The sequence below is a fragment of the Balaenoptera physalus genome (assembly GCF_965194825.1).
Source record: "Balaenoptera physalus genome assembly, chromosome: 6".
Lineage (NCBI taxonomy): Eukaryota > Metazoa > Chordata > Mammalia > Artiodactyla > Balaenopteridae > Balaenoptera > Balaenoptera physalus.
In genome coordinates this window covers 137845978-137861690 of record NC_138885.1, presented here as the reverse complement: position 1 = coordinate 137861690, position 15713 = coordinate 137845978, and the positions used below count along the sequence as shown (strand labels likewise).

The 15713-nt window shown below is 66.1% G+C and overlaps 2 protein-coding genes across 9 annotated transcripts in view; one reads left to right on the top strand and one right to left on the bottom strand.

Annotated features, from left to right (window-relative positions):
• ANKMY1 (ankyrin repeat and MYND domain containing 1) overlaps window positions 1-15713 on the top strand; it is a 53028-nt gene that overhangs the window by 33838 nt on the left and 3477 nt on the right. For 6 of the 8 annotated variants that reach the window (XM_082465306.1, XM_082465307.1, XM_082465309.1 and 3 more), the window contains one exon: window positions 1897-2866. In XM_082465306.1, the coding sequence (XP_082321432.1) occupies window positions 1897-2161 (265 nt within the window). In that variant the 3' untranslated portion in view covers window positions 2162-2866. Of the gene's footprint in view, window positions 1-1896; window positions 2867-15713 lie in introns of those variants that run through there. The other 2 variants (XR_014264747.1, XM_082465301.1) reach the window with 2 other exon arrangements.
• GPC1 (glypican 1) overlaps window positions 3001-15713 on the bottom strand; it is a 30047-nt gene continuing 17334 nt past the window's right edge. The window contains exons 2-9 of the mRNA XM_082465300.1: window positions 10362-10520; window positions 7907-8298; window positions 7120-7285; window positions 6206-6336; window positions 6001-6120; window positions 5768-5901; window positions 5233-5408; window positions 3001-4850 (exon numbers count right to left, since the gene is read on the bottom strand). Of these exons, the coding sequence (XP_082321426.1) occupies window positions 4615-4850; window positions 5233-5408; window positions 5768-5901; window positions 6001-6120; window positions 6206-6336; window positions 7120-7285; window positions 7907-8298; window positions 10362-10520 (1514 nt within the window). The 3' untranslated portion in view covers window positions 3001-4614. The remainder of the gene's footprint in view (window positions 4851-5232; window positions 5409-5767; window positions 5902-6000; window positions 6121-6205; window positions 6337-7119; window positions 7286-7906; window positions 8299-10361; window positions 10521-15713) is intronic.

Genomic DNA, 15713 nt, shown 5'->3' with positions numbered 1-15713 from the left:
CTTTGAACTTTTTATCAGGTAAATCACTTATCTCTGTTTCATTAGTTTTTTTCTCCTGGGGCTTTATGTTGTTCTTTCATTTGGAACATGTTCCTCTGTCTCATTTTGTTTGACTTTCTCTGTTTGTCTCTATGAAATTATGCAAAACAGTCACCTATGCTGGTCTCGAAGGCCTGTCCTTGTGTGGGAGTGCCCCTGTGCAGTCTGTGTGTGCCCAGTGGCTTCGGTGGGAGAGCTGGGTCTGAACTGAGCACGGCCACACCTTCTGGGGTGCACTGGCAGCTGCCACACACACCACCTCATGCACTATTCCAGTTTCCCCATCATCCAGCGTTCTCATGGTGCTCTCTCTGGTTGGTGGGTAGTTTTTGGCATGTTGTAGTTTTTAAATTTGCTATTTATTTATTATTTTTTTTTGCTAATTTGCTGGGGATTTGCTCTTCCCTCTCTCCCTGGGGGAATCACATTCTGCCTTACACTGGGCGAGCTCTGTGGGTGCTTTTGTATCTGCTCCTGTCTGTCGTCAGCTGAGGACCAGTGGGACCCTGATGCTGCTGGGAGATACTTCTGCTCAGAGCCCTGGCAGCGAAGCTTTCTCGGCCCCCGCTGGCCAGCAGGGAGAGCTTTTTGTTCCTTCCACAGTCCAGGCCATACAGGGCTGCCAGCTCCAGCTGCCTGTCCCATGCCTGTCTGCTCACCTGTGATGCCCAGAAGGGAATGTTTCTGCATCTGATAACCACTCACACACTCACTGCAACCACACAGGGCCTTTTTTTTTTTTTTTTTTAAAGTGCATCGGACTTAGCTCTCCTGTGACCTCAGGTAGCTGTTGATTTTATAAATACTTTGATTTTGCCCAACATTTCAACATGTCTGCCGGGAAGTGGGTCATTTCAGCTGAGGCTACCATGTTGCTGTGACCTCTTCAAAGTTGACATTTCTTAATATTTTCTCCTGTTTCTTGATATTCTCATGTCGGGACAGTCGGTCTGATTCCCCAGGTCAACACTGCTGCATATTTTGAGATCTTGGGCAAGTTCCTTGCTGGTGTGTTTCTCTGCTTTCCCAGGCTGGGTATAGAAATGGGTTTACGCTAGAAACTCTGCAGGTTCCTGTCCTTATTTTCAGGCCACACGAAGGGAGGAGGGAAGTGTTTAGGGTCACTGAGGTTTCACTTTCGAGGGTGGGGTCCTGTCTAGAAGGAGTCCCTGCTGTGCAGAGGGAGGGTCTGCTGGGGTCTCCCGGGATCCCATCCATGTGCCCCATCTTTGATGGCCCTGTCATGTGTCTTCACTTTCTAGTAGGGACACAGACACCCTCATTCTAATCCTTCCATTATTCACTAGGGTCTTATGGTTGGGGAATCACTTCTCCATCCTGGAAGTGACTAGCACTTTGATTATAAACATCATTTCTAGACGGAGGGCTTGTCTCCAGGTAAAGGAGTACTGAGTGTCACCTGGAGGGGAGCAGAGAATGCATTCCTGCATACGTATGCAAACACTGGTGTGTCTGAATGAGTGTGTGCATGCTTGTGCATGTGTGCACTGCAGACACCCACGCTGGCCTTGCCCAGGCCACCCACAGGTAGCTCCCTGTGGAGCTGGCTGATCTCTGCCCGTCAGTGTGGGTCGGTCAGGATGTCTGTGGCTTCCTGGATTCCCATGAGGAATGAACGGGGACCAGGAGCCAAGGAGGGGGAGCCTCTCACTGACCGGCACCTGGCCTGGGGTGGGCAGGGCTTGGGAGCTCCAGGGTGGTCCGGGGCCTGGCCCGGGGCAGGGAGGGCCCAGTGCTGCAGGGACAAGGCAGAGAGACCCCCAAGGTGGGCCCCCTCCCTTCCTGCTCCTGACCCGTCGGCTGTCACCTCACCTGTGGACTCCTTTCCCCCGACAGGGAGAATACATCCAGCTCTGTTCACAAGGGAACCCTTGCAGCAACGTGGCAACGAGCCACAGAAGTCTGCGACCCTGAAGCTGCCACGCAAGTCGAGGTGCTTATATTCCACCTACAGTCACGAGTGAGCGTCTGGGCACCCACCTGCCTGTACAGGGCTCCACAAGGAGCTGGGCCAGCAGGGACGGGGACCACCCCAGGACTCGAGGAGGGGTGGGCGGGTGAGCACACAGTTGCTGCCGGGCAGGTGTCCAGGGAGGCCTGAGCTTCGCCCCAGGCCCAGCAGGAGCTGCGACCCCTGCAGGACTCCCTCCGTGGGGCGGCATTCTTCTCCCAGGGTGGGCTGCCTGGTCTCCCCCCTGACCCCGTGCTGGGGGCCCTGCTCCTTACACTCACGGGGCCCAGGGTCCTGGCTGCTGGTCCTTCAGTGCTCTAGGGCCCCAGGTGACAGAGAGGCTTTGCAGAACGTTTGACTGGCAGGCCACTGTGGGCTGCGACACCCAAATAAAGTGACCCTCAGTGGCTCCCGCCTCTATGTTGCCTCTGGCTGAGGTGCCGGGCCCTGCACTCGGTGCGGTGCTGCAGAGGCCGGTGTCCAGGTGGGGCTGCAGGGCCGCCCGGGGGCAGAGGTGGGTCTGGCAGCTTTACTCAGGGATCCCACGGGACTGCCTGGGGAAGGGCAGGGTGGCTGGGCAGGGGTCCGTGCTTTGGTGAGAGAAGCCAGGTGTGGCAGGGCTCTCTCTGTGGCACTGGGGGCTGACTGGACCATCAGGATGTCCCGCCAGGCCCGACCTCAGGAGACGCTGGTCCCCATGCTCTGACCTTCTGGGCATCTCTGAGGCTACTTGGCAGAAACTGGTAACAGGAACCTTCCTGGGACATGTGTCCGGATGTGTGTGTACAGAGCAGGGGCGGTGAGGGTGGACGGCAGGGGGACCCCGGTTTGGGGGCAGGACATGCACTCTGCAGCTGTGGGCCACACCGCCAGGCGCGATCTGTGCCCGAGCCCCTCCTGACCTCCCAACCAGCCACGGCCTGCTGTGCACGGCCCACGGCACACCCTTGCAGCCGGGCTGAGCACAGTGGGATCACTGCAGCCACACGCGGTCTCCAGCCTTTTATTCATACGAGGACTCAAAGAACACACGTCACCTGCTGTCACCGTGCAGCACAAGGAGACAGCAGGCCTGGCCGCCGCCTGGCCAGTGACCGTGGCAGGGCCGCCCCTTCCAGAGATGCACGTAGGGCAGGGCCAGAGGGCAGGCCGCTCTGGGGCCGTCCATGTGTAGCTCAAGGGCGGCCGTCCTGGCACACAGGTGGTCACTGCCCCAGAGCCCCTGAGAGTTCAGCTAGCCCTCACTCGCAGGGAAGGAGGCCCCAAGCCCAGCCCCCTGCCCAGGCACAACAGAATTACGATGGGGTGGGTGTGCCTGTGAGGCTGGGCTGCTGGCAGAGTGCAGGACCCCACGCACCCCAGAAGCCCTAACCAGTGGCCAAGGGCCCCCCCAGTCCTGTGAGGAAAAGCAAAGCAGCGCGAAGCAGCCTTCTCAGGGCCCGGGGGCTGCTTAGGACCACCTTCCCTGGCCCTGGTGGCTCAGCACCCCCCAGACCCTCAAGGACCCCCTCCCTTGCCCGGCTCCCTCTCTCGCCAGCCCCTCCCCAGGCCCTGCAGAGGGCAGGGCCCAGGAGGGTGGGCCCACAGGTCTACGGAGGGGCCTGCATAGCCTGAGTGAGCGGGGGTGCGCCCAGATCCCAGGGCCACAGAAGGTCACCCGGGACCTTCAAAAGCATTTCGGGAGGAGCTGAGAAAGCAGCTCTAGGTGAGAGGACGGGAAGCGCTTGCAGAGGATGCACGGCTGGAAAAGCCCTTAACTGTCAAAGCTCCCCGGGCCCTGCAGCTGGTGGGGTCAGGGAAGGGATGTCCCTCCGGCCCGCGGAGCCGGGTCTCGCTGGCCCTGAGCTGAAGTTTCACCAGCCACCCAGCATCCCTGTGGCCAGGTGACAGCCAGGGGTCACCTGCAGCCCTGGCCTGTGTCGCCCTGAGCTGGGACTGGCCCTGGGTCTGGGCGGAGACGGGGCAGGACAACAGCAGGTGGCGCGTCTGCACAGCCAGAAGTCCCCGTGTGGGCCACGGGCCCACGTGGATGGCCAGGAGCAGCGGCCGAGCCCCACAGAGACGCAGCTGAGAGCAGAGCCCAGAGGTGGCTCTGGGGGGGCGGGTCAAGGTTCATGCATGATCTCAAAGGCCCCGTTAGACCCTGGACGGCGGGAACCCCGACGCCCTCTCAGGGATTCTTGGGCGCTGGGGGTGGGCCTGGCTTTCAGACACCTGGAGCCCCCGGTGCTCGGCGGGGCAGGCGGGAGAGGAAGGCACGGCTCGCGCTCCGGGGGACACTGCTCGGGCCGCCTCCTCACAGGCCCTGGTGCTGCCGTGATGGCGCAGGAGCTGGGGGGAGAGACGGCACTGGCATCCCCGAGGTCCCTGAAATGCATGGCTTTTGGGGACACTGTTTCCTGCTGACCTGAGGGCCTGATACAAAACTAAAAGCCAGGGTGGCAGGCAAAGCCACTCGCCCAGCCCCCAGCACGGTCACGGCCGCGGCCCCTCGCCGGCCCTTCCTGTCCCGCCCCGGGGGCTCTCGGCCGAGGGAGTTCAATACCGTCTGCTTCGAGTTTTGGCAAAGTCAGTCCTTGGCCTCGGTCCCTGGGGCCGGGCAGTTACCGCCACCGGGGCCTGGCTGCTGAGAGAACCAGGGTGAGGACGGAGAGGAGCAAGAGGCACGTGCAGGGCCGGGGGCAGCCCGTGGCTGACGTCTTCTGGCCCCCCTGCTCGGAAAGGCCGGGGAGGGCGTGGCTCAGGGGCGTCCGGGAGCTGGAGCCCTTCTTGCTGATCCTCCGGCCACACTCGTTGTCTGGGCAGCCCTCGCCGCTGCCTGAGCCGCTGCCGTCATCACCTGGCAAGGAGAGGAGGCTCCAGCGGGCCTGCCCCGCCCTGGGGACCCCGAGAGCCGCGGGCCCGCCCAGCCCTGGGGACCCCGGAGCCGCGTCCCCCCGCCTGGGCCTCCCGGGCCGGTGACGCCAGCTCCACCCTGACCGCAGCACCCCGACCCCCTGGGCCTGCCGAGGCTGGGAGGACATCCGGGCCGGGTCACAACTGTGCCTGGGGGCAAGGGGCAGGGGGACTTTGTGACCACACCCGGGCAGCGGCTGCGTCCTCAGAGCCACTGTGAAGGCTGCGGGGCTGGGAGGGCCCCGTCCCCTGCTGGCGGTGCTCCCTGGCGTCCCGGCGCCAACCTAGGCTCTCAGCCCCCAGGCCCCCCCGGGCCCCGCTCTCACTGGCGTCCTGGAAGTCCACGTCGTTGCCGTTGTAGGCGCTGCGCAGACGGTTGGTCGTGATCTTCAGCTGCATGATCTGCTGGCGGATGGTCATGTCAGGCTTGGTGATGTCCACCTCCACCTCGGGGTTGTTGATCTGGTTGGCCAGGCCATCGCCCATCACCTCGGGGAGGTACCTGGAGGCCGGGAAGGCAGGCCCTGGGTCACTGCCCCGCTCCCCGCACGGGGGCACTGCCCCAGCATGCCTGCCCACTCCCCTCCCCCTGTCAGGGCGGTGGCAAGCCTGAGACCCCCCCAGAGGCTTCAGGGGCCGATGGGAGCCCGTGCAGGCCCCACTATGGCGGGGTGAGGACGCGCTGAGCACGGCGCCTGCTGTGGGGAGCTGGCACAGGGCGAGGGCTCAGCCCTCATCCCAGCTCTGCGTCCCGCTGCGTGTCCCACGTCAGGTATGGCCCTGTGCACACAACACCTGGTGCCCCAGACCGGCGAGGGGCCGTGGAGGAGGGACGGACTGTGTCAGCTGGCGGGCACCTACCGACCCTTGGCCACCCCGTTCCAGCAGCGGTCATCGCTGGCTGCGCTCATGGCCAACTTCTCACTGCACAGCGTCCCTGGGAGGCTGATCCAGAAGTCCTGGGCATCTCGGAGCTGGGCCTTGGCCTCGGAGACCTGCAGGGTAGCAGTCAGGCCACCGGGCACCCCGGCCCAGCCTGCCCTGGACCCCCAACCGCGCCCACCCGGGGCCTGCCCGGCTGAGGGGCCACTCACCAGCTTCTGCAGCGTGCCCGTGGGTGGCTTCTCCAGCAGCGCCAGCTTGCCCCGGCGCCGCTTCTCCTCAGGCTCAGGGCCCTGGGGGTTCACCTTGGGGTTCCCGCAGCCCTGGATGACCTGGGGGAGAACGCAGGGGTCCTGGAAGGGTACGAGGCGGTATCCGGGGTGCCCCCCCTCGCCCACCGCACGCCCCGGCCCGCACCTTGGCCGTCAGGGTGTCGCTGCTGTCCTGTAGGGCGCCGATGGCCTCTGCCAGCCACAAGTGCACGCTGCCGATGACACTCTCTGCGCCCGTCGGGCCCCAGAACTTGTCTGTGATGAGCACCATGGAGTCTGGCACAGGCGTGAGCACACACACAGGGGGCACTTTGTACGTACGCGCACTGGCTCGCCACGTGCTACCACGCACACGGCAGCTTGTACGAGACGATACATCTGCATGTCGGCCCACTTCAGGCCGGCCCGTGTACACGTTAGCGCCTGTGTGCGTCGGCACACGTGTAGGTTGAGCACGTGTGTAAGCTTACGCCTGTCGGCACACGTACACCTGGCCCACCACATGCCTGTGTTACCTCACATGTTTTCATGTTGGCTCGAGGCATGCCATCACACGTCCATGTTAGCACGTGTCTCAGCATGAATGTGTACTGGCCCACGTGTCAGCACGCGTTAGAACTTACGTATCTCGGTATACAGGCACACTGAGCCCTCACGTCAGCCCACGTGTGTCGACATGGATGCACGCAGGCTCACCTCACAGCAGCAGGTGTACACACTGTGGTACACCTGTGTTGGCACAGGTGCTTGCTGACCCACGTCACGTCGGCACACCTCAGAGCTGGCCCACCCCAGGGCAGCAACGCACATGTTAACTCATGCACGGGTTGGCCCGCTGTAGGTCACACACGTGTTGGCGCGTACGCGCTCGGTGGGGAAGGGCAGGACTGTGACCCCGCGGGGCTCCCTCCCGGGCAGCTGCCCACGTTGCACTCTGTTTGGGACGTTCAGGGGGCATCTTGTTCCTCGCCCCAGGGACCGCCTGCTCCAGAGGACAGGCCCGGTTCTGCATGCCCCCAACCCTCCTTCCCGCAGGCGGTGGCGGCAGGGGGAGCTCACCCAGAAGGTTCCTCCACTCGGCGTCCAGGTCGGCCTGGTTGGCCAGGCAGCCCTTGAGCACGTTGCGGCAGTAGTCGGGGCAGGGCCGGGCACCGGGCACCCCCAGGCAGTGGGCGCAGTACACCAGCTTCATGACGGACCGTGAGCACTCCGGGCTCAGGGGCACCTGGGGAGCCAAGGCAGCCTGAGCGCAACCCCGCAGCAGGTGTGCAGCCCCACAGGCGCGCCGGGGTCCTTCTCAGGTGACCAAGCTGGCCTGCTGGCCGCGGCGGGGCTCCGTCTAATAACCGATACGCTCACAGTGCCACACCTCCCGGAACACGGTGGTCACGAACCCTCCCAGGGAAGCGGGAATACCGCCCACCATGCAGCGGAACGGATGGAGGCTGGGGCTGGGGAGGCTCGTTAGGGACCCCAGTTGGGGTGGAGGTGGCTCACGCCCAGGGCTGCAGGCGCCTGAGGCCGATGCCCTCCCACACCCGACGCTGGTGGGTCTGACGGAGCGAGCTGCCCGACGGGGCCAGGCATCCCCCGCCCCAGCCTCGGAGCACGCATCTCCTTCATCTCCCGTCCACCTGACCCCTGGAGCCGGCTCAGCATCCAGCCGCAGCCCGTCTCCTTCCCTTCCTGCCCGGGACCGGCCTCGCCATCGCTGCCCGGAGCAGAGCTCGCGTGCTGGATCCTCCCATCCGCCCGGGGTGGAGGGTGAAAGGAGGCACCGGGAGGCCCAGGGCCCCGGGGTGGGGGCGCGGGGACGTGCGGCAGGGGGCGGGGCCTCCGCGCGCACCTGGGCCACCTTCCGGACCACGTCGCTGGCCACGCCCAGGCCCTGCACAAAGGCGCGCGCCGCCACGAAGGCGCGGGTGGCGCGCAGGCGCAGCTCGCGGGGGGCCTCGCCGAAGGGCCGCAGCGGCTCGGCCTGCTTGCCCAGGCAGTCCAGGTAGTCGTCGGGCAGCAGCAGCTGCGGGTGCAGCTGCCGGAAGAGGCGCTCGAGCAGGCGGGCCCAGAACTCGGCCAGCGTCTCCTCCAGGTGCAGGTTGGCGCCGCGGTAGTAGAGGCGCAGCTCGGTATACAGGTCGCGGAAGGCCTTGGCGTTCTGCACGTACAGCTCTCCGAAGGCGCCCGGGAAGGCCTCCTGCAGCGCCCGCTCCGAGTCGTTCAGCAGGCGCTGGAAGTGATCTGCGCGCGGGAGACGGGCGTCAGGCCTTCCCAGAGCCCCCTGCCCACCCCGCGTGCTGTGGCAGCGCGACCGGCATTAAGGGGGCTCCGCCGGGGACCCCCGGTGCTCTGAGAGTCATCAGAGCCTGCACGGGCCCTGGGTGCCCGCCCCCACGGGGCTCTGAGACCTCCCCCTCCTGGCCCGGGGTCTGGGCATCCAGAATCCATTTCTGAGCTGGGCCTGGAGCAGGGGACACACGGTGCCTCAGTGCCCCCCGAGATCACCTGGCAAGGGTCTGTGTGGAGGGGCAGGAGAGTGCTCTGAGTGGGGGTGGGACCCAGTGGGGGAGGAAGGCCCAGGGCGTCCCTCGCCTGCTTTCCCTCCCAGCAGCTCTCCTTGCGTCCCGCCCCCTCCCCCGGCCTCTGACACCCAGCCAGGCCCCCTGCCCTGGGGGCGTGCCTCTGTGCACTCTCCACCCTGCCCACCTCTGAGGCTCTCCTGGGCTTCCTGCCCTCCCCCTCCGTCCTCATCTCTCTTGGACGCCCTCCCTCTGGTTTTGGAAGCTGGCGAGCCTGAGGGTCTGGAGAGGGTCTCTCGCAGCCCTCGGGATGTACCCAGAGTCCCGGACAGGGTGCCGAGGCGGGGCGTGAGCGTGGGCCACAGACCCCTGTGGTTTTGGGGAAATACCTCTGTGCCCCGTGTGCTGAGAACGAGGCCCCCAACGCCGTCCACCCCTTTCAGCAGGGAGACTGCAGGGTCCATAAGCACACAGGCCATCCACTCAGAGGCTTCGAGAGCTGTGGCCAGCCCTCCCCACACAGGCCCAAACTCGGGTGTCCAGGGACACAGGGCCAGGTTGGCTTTGCTCTGAGGCGTGGTGGACATCAGGCCTCTGGCCCTCGGACCCGTGTCTACACTCACCCCACCCAAGGCCCTCCCGCAGCTCCTGCTGTGCCCCTGCAGCTCCCCAGGTGGGAACCGTGGGAAGGAGCGGACAGTCCAAGTTCCCATCCAGCTCCTGCCGTGGGACCCCGGGTCCTGGTCCCCACCCCCGCCTCTGGCCCAAACGGGCAGTCTGTAGCTCAGTCACTAGCCCAGCAGCACACGGGGTGGTCATGGGGCCCCCAATCCCATGGCCGGCCCCCAGCCCCATCTTTTCAGCAGGGTCCTGCTCTGAGCCAGGCCCCCGGCAGCCGGCCCAGAAGGTGTGGTGCGTGAGCGTGGGCCCCGCGTCCTGGAACACAGCCACCCGAGGCCCCGCTAGACACAGGTCCCAGGCGCACTTCAGACAAAGGCTCTGAGACCCCTGCTGCTGGTGGCCAGGTAAGGACTGCTCCCGAGGCACGAGGAGTGGAGGGAGCCAGAGCAGGCACGACAGTGGGGCTGAGGCGCAGGGCGGGAAGTGGCGCACAGAGGGGCAGGTGGAAAGGACTCTCGCGGTGGCGGGGGGCACAAGTGGGCCTGGAAGCGGATGAGGAATCGCTTTGAACACAGATTAGTGTCCCGAATGGATGCTGTGCAGGCTCTGACATCAGCTGTCACTTCTGGGGCCCCTCCCACCGGCGCCTGCCATCCCCTCCGAGGTGCCCGCTGTCAGCGTCACAACGTCATCCCACCGTCCCTTGTTTAGGGGCCCAGACACGACGAGAGAGCTGGTGAGGGGCTGGGAATAGATGACTGACACACACAGCTGACCTGGAGGCTCGAGGGCCATGGCAGGGGTCCCACACTCCTCGTGCCCCCAGCCTGCAGCCCCGTCCTGGCCCCCCATCTCAGTCCTCACGCTGAGCTCCCCAGCTCCAGGCCAGCTGGTGGCCAGTGCCAGACCTGTCCCTGGCAGGTGCCTAGGACAGCTCTGGAGAGCAGAGGGTCCCCTCTGAGGGGCTGATGGAAGGGACGGGCTGGCCCTCTCCAAACGTGCGTGCCTCGGGGTGGACAGAGACCTGCAGGTGACCCCCCGCTCAGGCCCCTGCACGCGCCCAGTGTTCTGCTACTACGTCCCCTCTGACCCTGCCTCGCTGTGAGAGGCCCCCAAATGCCCAGCCCCCCGCCGTGAGCGTCCTGCGGCCCCGGAGCCCCTCACCGTCAAAGCCCCGCAGCTGGGCGGCCAGCGTGGCCTGCAGGGCCCGGCCGCTGTCCAGGAGCGCCGTCTCCAGCTCGGCGCGGCTGCGGTTGGCCAGGTTCTCCTCCATCTCGCTGGTGCAGCAGGTGTAGCCCTGGGGGCAGATCCGCAGGTGCTCACCTGTGGGGAGGGGCTGGCGTGAGGGAGAGAAGGGCTACGGGAGGCTGGGGGGCGGGGCACCAGGAGACCGGGCTGCGAGGCCAGTGGGCTCTGCTGCACACTGGGGACGTGGGCGGCAGGCCCCGGGAGGCGGCACGCAGGTGGGGCTGCCAGCCAGGGTTGGGGGAAGGCAGGCCCGGCTCGGGGCAGCGCCTAGGGTGGGCCGTGCAGCCCTCAGCGCAGGACACAGGAGCAGGGCTTCCTCTGCAGAATCCCACCTCCAGGCCCCCTGGGGCAAGCCCCGGTGCGGATGGGTGTAAAGCAGGGGTGTGGAAGGCTGAGCCCCAGGGCAGGGCTGTGGGGTGCTGTCCCCACTCAGCCCCTTCCAGCTCTCCACGCCCCCTGCGTGTGAGGAGGGCCACCCCAGGTGCCCTGAGCAGCTCCGCTCACGCCTGGACCTTACTCAGCACAGAGAGGCCTCAGGTCCTGCGTGGGGGGCATGGGGGGCTGCCAGACTCAAGGCTCACAGGGTAAGTGTCCAGGCCTGCCCGGCGCCCCTCCCCGGACCCAGGCTGAGGACAGGGAGAGGAAGGGATCCCCCAGGGGCAGGGCAGGAGAGCCCCAGCCTCCCCGACCCCAGTCTGGGGTGCCAGCTCCCACTGAGGACAGCAGGCCCTGCAGGCTGGGCAGGCCACCCACCCACAGCTCCGGGCCGGCCAGAGGCAGTGGCCCCCTAGGCTGAGGCCCACCCCTTCAGGACAGCCCGGGCACAAGTCTGCTGGGGCCCTGCTGTGAGACCCGCACCCACCTGGCAGGACACACTGAGCCCCCTCAGGTGTGTGCACCCTCCTCTGCACCCTCAAATCCCCCATCCCCCCTGTGCCACCGCCCGGGCGCGGGCTCCCGGCAGCACTGCTTACAGCAGCGCTAGGACGTGACTGAGGTTGCTTCCACCACTCTCGTGGTGCAGGGCGCACCTTTCAAACTGTGCTGGGCCCAGTTCTGAGGTGGGTGCTGTGAACCCACTTTACAGACCAGGAAACTGAGGTTGGCAGAGATGAGGGTTCCTGTCTGAAGTCGCACAGTCAGGGGCCAAGTGGCTCCAGCCGCCCGATTTCAGGCCCCCACGGCCACTGGGCTGCCTCACAGCCCCCCAGGCCCACTCCCCACAGGCCGCAATTCTTGCCTCTAAGCGGGGCAGGGCACGGAGGAAAGTGGACGCAGGGGTCTGGCCTGGACAGAGGCTGTGTGGGGCTGGGGTCGAGGGCTCGCCCGGTGCGCCTGGCATGATTGCAGGGGGTCGTGGAGCAGCCTGGGCAGAGATCTCTGGGTCCCGAGGCTGCCCTGAGGGGTGGGGGGCTGCAGGGCGGGCAGCGGCCTCCAGCGGAGGCCTTGCGGGGGGAGAGGGGTGGGTAAGACCAAGTCATTCTCCGCAGGCTGCATTAACCCTGAAGAGCCTGCGGGGGTGGCTCGGTCACACTTAGGTTTGAGCGTCTTCCTCTCCTGCACACGCCCCGGGGAAGCAGGGACAGGTGCAGAGGGCAGAGTCGCCCTATGGCCCGTCTGCAGCTCTGTGCCCATCAGTGTAACAGCGGGGAGAGGGCAGCGTTGCCCCAGGCGCGGTGGGAGGGGGCAAAGGGCGCTGTACACTCGGGTGGCACTCGAGGGAGGTGTCAGAGGCTCGGTGGGGAGGAAGGAGGTGGCGGGGCAGAGGCAGGAAGGGCAGCTCCCTCCCGCTTTTCCCTCACAAACCTGCCCCCAGCCGCCTCGTCCCCCGGGACCCCCACCCCTGCTCCCAGGGCCTGCTGTCTAAGGGGCGCTGTGGCCTTAACCCTGGAACAGGGCTGCCTGTGGGGTAGACGTCGGAGCTCGTGTGCCTACGCCCTGCAGAGCCCCAGGCCCGCGGGGGTGGGGAGTCAGGGGTCTGGGACCTGCCCCCCCCCCACCCCGCCCCGGGGCGAGTCAGGCCTTTCTGGCCACGTGTGGGCCTCACGGGAACCAGCTGGGGTGGAGGGACAGAGCCTGGCTCCCCAGGGCCTGGCAGAGAGTAAGCACCCCCATCCCTGCCCTCCTTCCTTCGGGGCCGGGGTGGGGTGGGCGGGCACCTCCAGGCAGGGAGGGCTGGGACCCGAGGACGTCCCCAGAGACAGTTCTTCCTCTCGGCTGCCCTTGCTGACGCTGCCCCGTGGCCCTGGACCATCGCCAGCAGGGGGCAGCTCACAGAGCAGGACGAGGGTCCTCCAGCCGGCGTCCCAGCTGGCAGAGCAGGGCAGATACTGGGCCCGTCTCCCTGATGGTGGAGGCTGTGCAATGGGGCCGTGTGCACCCAGCCAGGAGGGGCCTGGGCCCCGACCGCCCTCCCCCCGGCTTCCCCTCCGACGGCAGGGGCCAGGAGCGCACCCTTGGCGAGGCCCCTCCCCTGCTGCGTGGGGCCAGCGGGCCGGGCTGGTGCCGGGCTGGGGGTCGGGGCTGAACTGGGGGCGTGCCCTGGGGCTGCGAGTGGCTGCAGGTGCCAGCCTAGGCTCAGCTGTGACAGGCACCCAGGCCAGGCCGGACGGGTCACGGGGCAGCGGCGGGCAGGCAGGAGAGGCAGGAGGGCGCAGGCTGCCGAGGTGCAAGCACCTGCGGGCCACAGGGGCCGGCGGCCTCCCCGGCTGGCCGCCCTCCCTCCCGAACCTTCCGTTCCTGCAGGCAGGAGAGAGGCGAGGACAAATCACCCAGGACCCCCTTTTCTCAGGCCGGCTCTGAGCGGGCTCCTTGGCGCTGTCGGCCCACCCACCGCTCACAGCCGTGAGCCGCCCCCCGCCCCCTTGGCCTCCCCGCAGCCTCCCTGCGGCCCCCCTCAGCCCTGCCTGGCTACCTCGTCCAGCCAGCCCGGTGACCTGCGCTGTTCCGGCCGCCCCAGCACAGCCCCCGTCCCTCCCTCCCTCCTCGGACACACACGGGAGTGAAGACACGGAGCCAGAGCCCGGGCGCCGGCCTGAGGCCCCGGGCAGGCTGGGCTGAGGCTCCCCGAGCCCGCGGCAGGGCAGATGCGGTGGCCGGTGCTAGTCGGTGGTCAAGGCACTGGCCCAGCTCGGCCTGGGCCCGCAGGTCATCTGTCGGTCCTGGACATCAGCCGGGCAGAGGTGGGCTCTGCAGGGCACCTTCCCAAAAAGCAAGTCTGTTCCCTGATCTAAGCCAAACGGTTGGAGGGGGGTGGGGCCTGCCAGAGAGCAGGTGAGCTCCCTGACCCTGGAAGTGTGCAAGGCAGACTGATAAAACTCCCCTCTTGTCATTTCAGACCTCCACCCCCAAACCCTCACCTCTTCTCGGCTAAACGCCTGGAGAAAGGGGGGCACTCGGGCCAGGCAGGAGGGCATGGCTGGTATCCCGTCCATCTTAGGGCTGCCCACTCCACCCCTCCGGTCCCCGCTCCCCACTGGGAGGCATCAGCCTGTCCCCTCTTCCCACGGACCCCTCCCATCGGCACTGAGGCTTCTCCCCCAGCTGGCCAGTGACGGCCCCTCCTTTCTTCCTCAGTCTGTTGCTGCTTTTTCAACAGCAGACTACATCCTTCTAGAACTCTCTCTTCCCTCAGCCTTTGGGACACCCCCTCCTTTCGTGATCCCAGGTTTTCTGGGGGGAAGAGGGGAGAGCTCTTTCATGGCAGGTTTGCTCCCCCATCCCCGGTCTCTTTAGAGCCCCTCCTCTAGGCCTGGCCCCCAGGTCCCAAGTCTCCAAACCCCCAGCCACCCTCCCTAGGTTAAAACACCTGCACTCGCTTCCTACCCAACCCCCCCCCCCCCCGCAGTTCCTTCTCTTGCTGGATGGCAGACCACGTATCCGCCTTCTTTCCCCCATACTCAGACCTCCTGGGGTCACCCCAGATTCCGGCTTCTCCTCAGCAAGTCCCATCAGCCTATGGCTTAAACATCTTTAAGCCTCACACCTCCTGCCACCTGCTGACACAGCCACAGTTCCCAGCCCTCCTAAGGGCACAAGCAGCCTCCTGATGGCGTTCCCACCCAGCGGTCCCCCCACCAGCTCTGCAGACCCAGTGCTTTAGCCCAAGACCCCATCGCAGCAGTGATCCCCATCACCAATGCTGGATGCAGCCCTCATCTGTCCGGGCCCAGCCTGGCAGCCACTCCTGACTGGTGGCCCTAGAGCCCTCCCAAGGAGACTGCAGAGGGAAGATGGCGCCACACCAAGCCCATCTCTCCAGAAGCTTCTGCAGCTCACACAGGAGTACGCAGACTGCCTGCTCAACTTGACTTTAAAGCCACATCCCAGATGCTCTGCACCAACTAATCCTGCCGCCCCTAGAATACTCTTCGGCAATTCAGTGTAGGCAATTAGCCGCCCTCGCCTCCCAGGACGGTGCTGGAATGCAGCTCTGTGGCCAGTTCTAGGCACCCTGGCCTCCAAAACACGAGGGAGAGGCCCAGGTCTGGAAAAGCAGTTAGGGGGCTGCTTCCCTACCCCTCCCTTCTTCTCAGCTCTGGACCCCAGCCGGCCTGCTGAGCGGGTGGGGTGTGCAGAAGGCTTTCCCCAAGCAATTGACCCTTCTTGGGACAAATGCCCATGCCCACTCCTGCACCTGGACCCCTTCCAGCTCCAGTGGGTGCTGCAGGACCCTGCTGGCACGTCCACCAGCCTGCTGGTGGGGGGCGCTGGACAAATAACCCGAGGTCCCCTGGGCACCGCCCACAACCCGAGCTCCAGACCTTCTTTCCTCATCTCCTCACCCCGCCCCCCCCGGCCCCAACCAAGAAGCGTTTGTCCCTCGCCAGTCTCTGTCGCAGGGTCACCCCGAGCACCTAGAGTCCATCCAGGGGGGCAGCCTCAGACCCACCTCGGGCAAGACATTTCAACCACCATCCTCCCCCGTTCCTAACGCGGCAATAAAACCCATAACCCCTCCCGCCCCGCTCCCAGTGCGCTTCTCTACCCCTCACCGACCACCTCACCGCCGGCCCTAAGCCCCTCCACCATTCCGGCCACATGACAGCATCACCAAGGCGGCCCTCTGCCGCCGCTGCAGAGCCTCCGTCACGCACGGGGACCGAAACTGAGGGGTCTCGGCTGCGACCCCTCTGCGCTCGGCGGGAGGGGTCCGCCCCTCAGGCTCGCCAGAGGTCCCGCTGCCCAGGGGCTGCGTCGCTGGCGGCGGGACAAAGGCCGAGCGCCCGGGCGCCAGTCGCTGCCGGCCAGGGACCGAGGGCCCCACGC